This window comes from Ambystoma mexicanum, chromosome 9 (assembly GCF_040938575.1).
Source record: "Ambystoma mexicanum isolate Mex_15411 chromosome 9, UKY_AmexF1_1, whole genome shotgun sequence".
Taxonomy (NCBI): Eukaryota; Metazoa; Chordata; class Amphibia; order Caudata; family Ambystomatidae; genus Ambystoma; species Ambystoma mexicanum.
Genome location: NC_090931.1, coordinates 1,317,989,620 through 1,318,001,756, shown reverse-complemented (window position 1 = coordinate 1,318,001,756; position 12,137 = coordinate 1,317,989,620). Strand labels below are relative to the sequence as shown.

At 43.7% G+C, this 12,137-nt stretch overlaps 1 protein-coding gene across 1 annotated transcript in view; it reads left to right on the top strand.

The window, feature by feature from the left end:
• SLC15A2 (solute carrier family 15 member 2) overlaps positions 1-12,137 on the top strand; it is a 384,163-nt gene that overhangs the window by 343,617 nt on the left and 28,409 nt on the right. The window contains exon 20 of the mRNA XM_069616692.1: positions 229-325. Coding sequence (XP_069472793.1) covers positions 229-325 — 97 coding nt within the window. The remainder of the gene's footprint in view (positions 1-228; positions 326-12,137) is intronic.

The window sequence follows — 12,137 nt, the reverse complement described above, 5'->3', positions numbered from 1 at the left end:
AGAAACGTTGCTTATTTTTATTTATTTTATTTTATTGTTTAAAGCGCAGACCTAGCTCGAGAGCAGCGGAGCGCTGTTCAGAGTTTGAGTAGCCGGCATTTGGGCTGGCATATTCTAACAGTAGCACAGTGCCACTTTCTTTAACATTCTCTTCAGGAATATAGTGAGATTTTGTTAGATGATATGAAGATTTGCCAGATTAACCAACATCTTGTGTCTTCCATCTAGTTACAACAATTTGGAAGGAAAGATCGACAATCAAACCTACACAATTAATCTTGGCCTTATAGACTTTGGAGCTTCGTACACCGTTGTGCTAAAAGAAGTAAGTGATCTCTGATTCTGCACTGTTCCCTAGCTACTGTAGCAGGTATGATTGTGCTAATTGTTCAGTGTTCCACAGCACCTGGTAAATGAATCATAACGTTGGTCCCTAATATCAAGCATGTTCTCACTAGTAGATTATTAGGGAGAAAAGCTAGTCTTTCAGATAACCTCCTTTTTTACTGACACCTTTATTCCGACCACCAGCACCTTACAGTGACTGAAACATGTCTGCTGCCCATGCCACTACCAGTCCTGCTTACTTGCACACTAACACCACTTGCATTTCTTCCCTTCCGCACTGACCTATGCAAGGGGATGATATTGGCCTTATGATGAACAAAGCCAGCCCACCTGCCCCTTGCTCTGGCTCCTCTGACTAGCTTCCACCCTCTTTCAAGCACACAAGCACATTGCTACGTAACATGTTGCACCAACCTGGCTCAGTATTGTACTGATATTATGCCCCAGCACGCTGTACCGCTAATTTCATGATGTAGACATGTGGACATCCTCCACGAATTTCTGTCTGCTGAACTCCCTGTTGCACTCATAAGGAACTTCAACCTTCCCAACATGAGCAAGACCTACAAACTCCAGAGAGAATCTTCTCTCTCTCTCTCTCTTTTTCTCTCTCTCTCTCTCTCTCTCTCTCCTCTCTGTCTCGCTCTCTCTCTCTCTCTCTCTATCTCTCTCTCGCTCTCTCGCTCATACCATTCTGTAGTCACCCTCCATAATCTACTCACCCAGTCTGATGGTCCACCCTACTTGATCAAGTCTTCTACCCCCTTTATTAAATCACCATCCTCTGACTAATCTCTTCTACATGTCTCTGTCTCTGTCCATCGCCCACTCTCCTGACCTCTCTTACTAAAATCACAAGACAAAAATTGAAACCGGACTGTATGGCCCCCAGACTAAACTAAGTGATGACTTCCCTTCAAGCTCTCATTCCACACTCTTTGAGAGCCCATTGAATTGGAATTTCTGGAGTTCACTTTACCAGTAGCATGTCCCTTTGAACAGCATTTCCTCACTCACACATTTACTCCCTCTTGTACATGCCCTAAATCATGGATCTTCCCAGCCATCCAACCGAGGAGGACAGTTCAGAGTCCCGTTTCCGGAGGTCTTCTTTCTGGGGAACATGAACATACCGCCAATCTTCCCACACCCATCACCCCACTCACCTTGTAATTGGTTTTATTTCACTTTAGTGCCCTTCTCACGCTCCACTTGGCATCCCCACTGCTCCCTTTCTTGGGCTTCCACTACCCTCTGCTGCTTCGTGGTCCCGGGCGATACCACTCTCCCGCTCCACGGGGGTGTCCTCCATGTTTTGCAATTGAACGGCATCATGGCACAGGAGACACCCACTAGACCATTCCTCTTTTTTCTTTCCTTCATGCATGCGGAATACCCCTGTTATTTTTCCCCCACACCATGCAATCCTTTATCACTGTACCCTGCAACTTCCAAATTATCAGCCCGCCCCATTCCCACCCACAGCCATTCATATAGCGGAAACATGTTCAGCTGAATAGTGGCTGTAAAAAGATATCCCGTCACTCTCGGAACAACCATCCACTGTACCCTGCATTGCTAGCATAAACCCCACTCTTTTTCTAGCCTTGCTTCCTATAAGCAATCACCCCTGACCCTCTTTACTGCTCTGGACTTAGCCAAGTCCACTTACTGCACACCCCTCTTCTCGTCACTCTCCTGACCTATCTATGAACCCGCAGTGCTTGCTTAACACCATTTTCTTTGTTCTTTTGTTGCGTCTCTCTCAGCTGAACAATTAACTAGCACTTTTCCTCCCAAATATCTAAGATAGAGGACACTCTTCTTCCAACACCCTCCACGTGATCTTCAACTGCTTGAATGACTCGGTGATGGCCAATATGCTCAGTGACCCTCTCCAATCTGGGTTCTGCAGCAGACACTGCGTGGAGCCATCATCCATATATCTAACTCCATCACTGTGGCTCACCTTGCTTTTTTTCATCCATTCTCATTTCCTTTGAACTTTCTGCCACCTTTGTCTCAGCTGATCACCCTTCCTTATTCACAGTCTCTTACATCTTGGGTTTCAGGGCAGTGTTCATGATTGACAGGTGATCTATCAGGCTAATCGCTCTTTTTCCATTTCTTCAAACAATGGGATCTCCACTCCCAAAGGTCTTCTGATAGGGATCTGTGACAATGTGCCCTGCCTTGAACGACGCAGTGGGTATGACCAAAGGGGACCGGTATCACCAAACACTTTGTGATGCAGAGTAAGGATGTGGCGTGGGGAGGATCCCCGGTTTATCCTGCCCTCTCCCACAAGCTTGCAGGGCCTTGTCACAAGAGTCTACACTTCAGCATGGGCCCTTTAAGGGAACCGGTTATGAGGAACAGTCCTGCAGAACCACCCATGCCTGAACATTTGGTATTCTTGTGCAAATGCAGCAATCATATCCAGAACTACAGGGGGAAGGAGCAGGCCTGTAGTAAGATACCCAACTTGAGCAGTTAACCAGTCACCTTACAAGGCCTCTACAGACATACACTTCCACCTTTGTGGAGGAGCCCATAAACCAATCTCCATTCCAAAGATCTAGGGACAGGAGTGTTAAAGAGGCATGAGGACGACAGCCAGAGAGGTATTCATGGGCTAGTCAGAGAACCCTGGAGCCATAAATAAAAGTCCCTTTCTCTGAGAGCCCAGGTAACCTTCCAAATACCAGGCAGAAATCTCAGGATCCTGCCAATGCTCACCAATATTTGCACTTCATTAGTGTTCAACCACTGGACTAAGGCCTTTCAAGATTCTGTAAAGAAGAAGAAGGTGATACCCATGAGACATTGGGAAGCACTCAAAACATGTCATCCGTGAGTGATCATCACCCACTGTGGATTGCTGGGCAGAGGGAACTGAACTTTGAGACTACTGATTCCAGAAAGTTACTTTTTTTGATTGTTTCAACCAAGGAGACGCCAATCTGTTGATTCTCTTTACTTTTGTTATCTTTCCAAATAATGTCCCTTTTAACCAAAACATTGTCTCTATGTCTCAATGACCCCCAGCTTCATGGCAGGTTCTGAATGGGTCTGTCATTGATCACTTCCTCATCACACACTATGCCTCCTCTCACCAAAAAAAAATCACATCTCCTCCTTTGGCTTTTCCGAAGCCCAAAATGTTGAATTCGTTTTTTTCTTTAAACCAATTTTGCAGCATATATATGTGGGGGAGCCTCCCCCCCCTGCAGCATCCCCATACCTCCCACATTTAGTATCCCCAACCAACCATATATATATGCAGTGAAATGAAATGCAGCATTTTAAATTCAGCATTTTGGGCTTTAGTATTTTCGGCCAGCAGTAAGTGGCTGATATCTTCTCTCATCACTAAACTCCTGTGTGCTATGCTTCACTTGATGGTGCCGGATTGTCTAATGCACAACTCCTTTAAAATAAAAGTGAATCAATCTTTATCCCAGTCTGAAATGCCACACCCTTCTCCCCTGTCCTATACCCTTTCCCGCTGGCTTCCTTACCCCATCTCCCTAGGCTTGCAATGTGAGGGCTCTCTTTGACAGAGACCTGCAACTTCAACACTACATCATCTCCACTGCTACAGCCGGGAGGCGTACCCTACTGCACACTGGTCAAATGCATGCCTAGAGTTCCTTTCCTCAGCAGTCTGGATTGCTGCTCCAGCTTCCTCATCAGACTCTCCCTCTACTCCTTTGCTCCTCTCAACAGGGTGTTAATCTTTGCCCCCAGACCTTTTTCAACCTACCACGATCATCACCCACCTTCCCATACCAATTTCCCATGGGTTTTGGGCCATGATGGTAGTAAAATTCCTTTTTCTTGTGTTTAATGGCATCTATAGCTTAGCATTACCCAGGCATTTTGAATCTATCTTTGTGACCAGGCACACTATGCTTCAAGCTCTCCTCAACCTAACCAACCGCCACCCACCCTGTGCGTTTGCTCCTTCACCCGCCTGGGTAAAATTAAAAACTTTCTACCACCAGAAAATAAGGACATTCAAACAGTGACTGGCTGTAAGATCACCAAAAGGGAGACATACAGTCTTACAGTGCTATCACCACTGCCTAGCCCACCAATGATCACCAGCTACTGTCACCTCTGGATTGCATATGTGTATATATCTCTTTACATACTGTAATCTCACAACATGTAGTCCATGTCCATATTTTGCTGCCCTCATGTAAAGTTTCCAGCTCTATTCTACACTATCATCTCGTTTGATGCATTAACTTCTATGACTATCATCAATGGAACTTCTCCAGGGCTTTTGTATGATGTCTTTTGTTGACTGTTTGAATTTTCAATAGATAACTACATATAAATGCACATTAGTGTGTATGTTTGAATAGGCTATGCAGAGGTCTCTCAACAAACAGCAGTGAACGTTTATCCACGTCATAACTTACTCTTATATTTTCTATCAATGGTTTTGTGTACTATGTGATATATTTTCTTACATGTATCCTTAATGATGTGCTACTCGTGCAGCATAATAATAACTTGATTTCTTTATATGGAACTTTCTATTACTTGGTTTGGCATTTTGTAGCTTCGTAGACAACTGATGTATTACTCAGTGAACTCATATTCAATGTCTACAACTTGGAAGGAAAGGATGAAGGGCGTTGTCATCCTTGCCACACTTTGGACTGAGATCTGCTAGTTGGATAAAGGTCACAGCAGGTCACAGCAGGGAGCGCTTAACATGATGAGTTAACTGATCAGAAAATGTTAGTTCTGCTACTCGTTGCATTTCGAGTGTTGCATGCGCTAAATACATTTTTAACAAGAGCAAAGCATATAATGTGGCTGTAATAAATACACCTTCCCACCTCACGTGGTTCCAATATCACTGTATGGAGTAGCTGATGGTTTCTCGCGGTGGAACAAGCATTTTAAACATATGTGCCTCTTTTTTAGTATTCTTCAAAGGACTGTTTTTGCAGCACTACTTTAATGAGCCAAAAAGTGACTGCAAGGGAGAGGTCAGAAAGGGATACAGACTACTTCTCTTCCTCCTTCTCGCCCCTTCTCCCCTGCTAACCTCTGTTCTTTTTCCCTCCACCCCCTTCCTCCTTCTACTCCCTACACTGAGCAGTGTTTGTGACTGGTTGCCTGGTTCACCTCCAGAGCCTTACAGGTATCCCCCCACCCCAACAGTCTTTGCACTTGCCTCCGAGCCACTGCACTAGGTTCAGCATTACTGCACTTTTAGCTTACGCTCCATGAGCGAGGCAGCCTCTCTGCACTTAAGCCAGGGCCCTGTTGGACTGGACGCCTCTGTTCCCCCTCCAACTCCCTCTTCCTCTCACCTCCGTCTGTACGCATGCATGGCCTAAATGTACAAGGAGTAGTAAGTTTGTCTGCCCCCCTCCTTTTTCTGTCCCCCTCCCTAGCATGGTCGCAACTGTAACACTTCATGCACTTGCACTAGGAGAAATGCTGTCAGGCCTAGTATGCTAGTTTTTCTGTTTAGATCATTCGGAAACTTCAAGGCCTAAGAATGACCACTGTATTCCCTTGTTACCTTCCCACCTTGAAGCTCTTTGAAGCACTCCACCTGTGTATAAGCGCTGTATAAATAAACAATTACAATTAATGGATACCCAGCATAATTGACAGTGAACTTCAAGCTTATAAAAAGGTCTGAAGTTTTTGTTGCAACAAATCACTTGTCTCAAAACAGCATTAACTCATATACTCCAGTTAGTTACATTGATAAAATAAAAATGCAAGTTAAATAAAAACTATCAACAATGTAGATTACTACAAACCCAGATTTAAATGGCAAACAGGCGCATTTAGTTCCAACTACATTTTACCAATATATAATTAACTAAGAGTGCACAGATATATGGCATATGTTGTCTTAGAATGTTTCAAGTTGCTCTAAAGTTGCTTGTTAAACATTGAAAACATATTGTTAACATTATATTTTATCACTTTTAAAAAAATGAACATTCCAGTAGGTTTTAGCCCCAGTTTCACCCCCAGGTATTGTGCAAAAAGCAACAGTGCTCCCAGTTCCTAGAGGTAGCAATGCTAGGTGGATTTATGTAATTATTCTTCATTTAAACCATCTCTCCTTTGATGCATCAGCAATTAATCATTGACAATTAAGTAGCGGACCATACGCCTAAGACCAACCTCAATACTAAGCTTATTAGTGAGAAATCATGACAAATATCTATCATTGAAGGACTGCTGCAGTATAAAGGTCCTGCCTGGTAATCAAAAGAAGAGAAATAAGAAAATTAAAGCGCATAACAAGACGAACAGGATCACTCGAAGTAAACATCGAACTCGAGAAAGCTACTAGAACCTATAAGGCATGGGTAAAAACCTACAAAGCAACCCTATACCAAAATGACGCAGAGAAAATGTTAAAGGTGCTAGCCACCAAAAACTCCCGTGACTTTTGGGCCGTGATAGCGACAAAAGAGCTGCAAACAAACAATTACCTTGTCAATGCAGTACCAGAATCCAACTGGATATGCTACTTCACCAACCTCTTTGCCCCTCACTCTCCAAAACCAACGGAAGCAGACTACATGACCGAGACAGGATGGGTCGACCTAACGGACGCAGAAGACATCAAAACAGTAATTGCTAAACTAAAATCATCGAGAGGGCCGGGACCAGACGGCCTTACTAACATCAACCTGAAAAGGCACCCAGAGGAATGGTCACTCCTCATAAGCAAAATATTTGAACAATGCAGAACTTCCAAACAGATCCCGATATCCTGGACCAAAGGAGTTGTGGTCCCCATATTCAAAAAAGGCAAGAGAGACGACCCAGTGAACTACCGTCCCATTGCACTACTGGACATCAATGGGAAAATCTTTGCTACACTTCTACTGACAAGATTCGAAAAATGGGCCAGAGGATCTCCGTGCTCAGACCCTTTCCAAACAGGCTTTTTGAAAAACGCAGCACTAGCGTTAACATCTTGCTATTAAGCATAATAAAAAGCAACATCAAGACAGGAGCACCTAGAGTTTTCCTAGCATTTGTGGATCTCTCAAAAGCTTTTGATAAAGTGAATCGACAAAAATTGTGGAGCAAACTGAAAGCCTCGAACTGCCCTCCGGAAATACTAGACCCAGTGATGGGCCTGCATACTGACACTAAACTACGGATGCGGCTAAGCCAGCAAGGATTGCTGTCAGAGGAAATCAAATCAGAACGAGGTGTCAAACAAGGCTGCCCTCTGTCTCCAGCACTTTTCATAGCCATCTTGGGAGACTTTCCGAACTCTGAAGAGAATGTGAGGTCTTTCCCCCCAAAAATCAGCCAACACTCTATATCACGAATTCTCTACGCAGATGATCTGATCCTACTGGACCAAACACAAATCGGCCTCCAGCGCCAGCTCACCAACTTATCCAAATACACCGAAGAGAACAACTTAGAGATAAATATATCTAAGACAAAAATCCTGATCATGGAAAAAAAAACCAAAAAAGAAAATGGAAAAAAGGCACTGGACGCTAAACAATGTCAAAATAGAAGTTGTCACACACTTCAAATATCTAGGCATAATGGTCGACGCATCAGAAAATGAAAAAAAGATGCAGCAGTTTTTGTGGGACAAAGTAAAAACCCTAGCAACCCAAACCCGCCAGATAGACAGAAAGTTCGGAAAATTCTCTCTAACACCAGCTATACAATTCTACAAGTCAAAAGTAGTACCCTTGCTGACCTACAGGATGGATGCAACTCTAAACATCCCATCCACGCTTTGGCTGAAGCTAGAAGGCCATCTATGGAAAGCTGTTCTGGGACTTCCAAAATCAACTGCAATGGCAGCAATCAGGCGCGAACTTGGTCTCCTCTCACTAGCAGCGTCAGTTGAGTAGAATCAAATGCAACTCCTCAGAAAAATCCTAACACCAAACAGTTTACCGATGTACCAGATGATCGGCCTCAAAATCAAAACAGGACGCTGCAGAACCCTGAACCTTTGGGTACAAAAGCTAAACAGCAAGCTAGAAGTCTTAGCCTGTACGCAAGAAGACCTGATCAACAATCCACAAAGAGTTAAAACAAAAATGGAGAGCCAAGATTGGATCATTACATGCGAGAAGGCAACAGCAAATAAACTTTTAGGACACTTACCTCCAAGCACGAACAAACTAAGAACACCTCTTGCGTACTGCTCAAAATTTCCCAACAAAAAATTTCAGAAAATGTTCATGAGAATACGCCCCAACCTTCTCCAAACGCAAGAAATCCGCTCAATCAGAGCAACCACATCCTCAGACAAATGTAGACTGTGCAAAGAGGATTCGACACAGGAATCTATACGGCACCTACTAATGAACTGTCCGGAAACAATGCACCTGCGGGTAGCATATTTATCCCCGCTTTTCGGAGACTCAAGCCTAAGAGAAGTCGACACATTGTGGCACCGCCTAATAGCGGGGGAGAAAACAAAATGGACCATAGCAACCGTTAAGATCTTAGAAGCCGGCCTAAAAATGATTCAGGAACCGCCAGCGGAAACTCCACAAGAACCAACGATCCCAGTAACTATGTCGTGACCTAACATACTGCCCCCTCTTTAGGCTTCCACTTCTTACTTTCTACTTTCGACATCCTTCAAAGGGCCTAAAAGATTATACACAAGAGAAGAACAAAAAAAAAAGGTCCTGCCTGATGGGGTGGCATAGAATCCAGTGTTCACAATAGATCCTGCTGCCAAATGCCACCCCTAAAATCTTTGGACTAAATACCATGTCATTGAATACCTTCATCATTTTGTACCCATCCAGCTCACTCAAGCAGGTAGCAGGAAGCCATTCCATCAAGGAAGACAAATGAAGAATGGTATTCACTGAAACAATCTCAAACACTCAAATCCCCCTTAGTATTATTGATTTGCCTAACTTGAATTCATTAAATGTGCTATGGAAAATGTACTGTATTACTTTTTCACAGTTAATATCTGCTCTGGCTCCATCCCACCCTACCTCCATCCTCAAATGGGACTTGTTTACAGCATCATTGAACAGCCACAGGAATGCAATTCATAAAGCAAAAAGGACATTTGTCCAAACGAACACATAAACTGGTCAATTTTTTGGACGTTAACATTGATGCAGAAGGGAGAAAATCTTCATCTTGACCATGCAGAAAAAGAGAGGCCAGCAAATCGCTGTTATGGTCCGATAGATTCCATCCAAAAGCCTTCAGTGAACATTTGCCATATGGGAAGTTTTTATGCTTGAAAAGCAGCAGAATACAAAGAAGTGATTATGAAAAGGAATCGCACATCCTAAAAGAAAAAAAAATGCTTGCCAGAAGAGACTGATGAGCTGGGCTTGGAAAAGACTCATTCATGATGATGGAGAAGCAGTACTAGTGACCAAAAAAGAGATGACAACCTTCTGTTTTTTTCAAGACATTCACGGATATGTCATTCCTTACCAAATAAAGTATACTAGACAATTAGTATCTATTGGAGAAAAGATCTTTGAGACTAAAGAGACAGATGTTTGCATAAAAGAAAGGTATATGCAACAAGTTCATATACCATAAAGAACCAATGAGAGACAACCGACAATGAATGAACTCTGCATACTACCGAGGTGGAAAGGTCAATATCCCCGTACCAAATGTGTCATTTCTAAACTTACGAAGCACACAGTAGTGGTGGACTTTGGGCTGAATGAACCCTGGCATCAAGACCCATTCAAAAATTGAGACACAGCCCATGGAAACGACCTCTTTACGTTCACATGTCGTAAACAATACCTTGGGAAAACAGTGTGTAGGATTGAGACAAGAATCACACAGAACATAGCCGTAGTATTACAACTAAATAAGAGACTGCACCAATAGTGAGACACTTTGTTGAGGCGGGACATGGATAAACCAGTATCCAACAGACTGCATTGTGCAAGGTCAACAAAGGACCTGGCCTAGAACATAGATTGTTCACCCTGGAATAATGGCTAATATTCAAAACGCAGAGTTCCATTATTAGTTTGAAAGATGAATTTGAATGAGGGAAAGACATATATTAGATTCTCCCTCCATAGTCCTGCACCCTATGTATTCTTTGGAGATTGAAGAAGCCATGCATTAAGATCATAATGGACCAACCCCGGTCAGAAATGCGGATACCCTTTTTGCCTACTTGATTCCTCCAAACAATCACACCTGCTCTTTCAGAGGTGAAAAGGCATGTCTAGCACCTGGGCGAGATGGGCCAAACGATCAAGCTACTGGGAACATGGGCGTTACTATATGGTAAAGCCTGCATTCCATGCAGGCGATTGGATCCTCTCACCGAGGCCACCATTTTCCCTTTGCCACAGTGACTCCCAGCATTGGCCCCCATATACTCACCCTGACCCCCTGAGACCTATCCCCATTACCGATCTCCCTCACACCCTTCATCCATCAGCCCTAGTTTAATACAGAATCGGTTCCCTCTTCACTCATCCTTAGCTGATGCCTCAATGGACATAGCAAATGGACTCTGTTTCAATATCCATGGTGGCCATCTTTGTTCGTTGATTTTGTAAAGCAAGTAGGAGTGCTGCATGCACCCCAGCCCACCTTCAAAGGGGGTTGAAAATTAGTTAACTACCTGACCAGATTTTGCACTGGTTTTTGCACTATTACCTGAGTCTTTCCAAAGGTCATGGTTGGTAGAGCATCTCAGCATCAAAAACAAGCCACCTGCTTCTTCAATTATTTGATAGATGGTAGATAAACGTAGAATCCTAAAAGCAAGCACAGTTTTGCATGTACGAGGCCCCTAATTGTTCGACAATTGGGACTATTGCTGAACTGGCATAAGCACATCTGCAAAAGGAGAACTCGTTACTGGAGGACACACACATGGGAAATGTTTTTCCGTCAGAGGGGAATGTCATCGCTTCAAGGGCAGTCGGACTTTCTGAAGGAGAAGAATTAAATCTGTATGAGTAACTATGCCAGTGTGCATGTGTGTCCTTCCCTGCAGCGGGCTCTGCAGGAGCCAATTGCAGGACTGGTCAAGAAATGTCCTGATGAACAATGGACCAAATACCCTGCAAGCGTCTTCCCTGTCGTTGCGTCACTTCAACATTCACATGGCCCTCCAGGCCGGCATACTGGACGTCCACAGTATCACTCATGTATACATGTGTACGTCGAGGGTATCCAGATCTACCTCAATCTGGGTTTGCCACTGTGTGGCAATTTGTTTGATTCCTAGAGATGGGTATTGTGCTGCATGACAACTGTGTTCTCCAATCAGGAATGATGTCATTCACGTAACTTATGTTGTGCTGCCACCAGTGCATGCTGCCATTGCTCTGGAAGCAGGCATGCCTCGGGCTATGTACAGGCAAATGGGTTGAGAATGGAGGAACTCTACTCGTGTCAATTAGAGACTAGAATGAACAGTTTAATGAATGCATTGGTATGGGCATCGTATATTCTCCATTGACATCATAATGTATGTCTTACAGTAGATCGGATAAAGTACCCCCAACTCTACAACAAGAGAGTGTGCCGCAAATGTGGGGAGTTTAATCATCATGTAGAAACACCTGATTGCAGGCTAAGGGCCTCTATAGGACCACACATCCGTGAACTGGTCTGACGTATAGTGTTACATTATTCTATCCCTGATGCTGTTCAACCTCTGTATCAAGAACATGCCTGATGGACACCCCACTTTCTAAACACATCTGGTTGCTCTACCCTGGTGGACTGTGTTGGATCTGACACTAAATAGACGTATGGACCTTAGATGTGAATTGTCA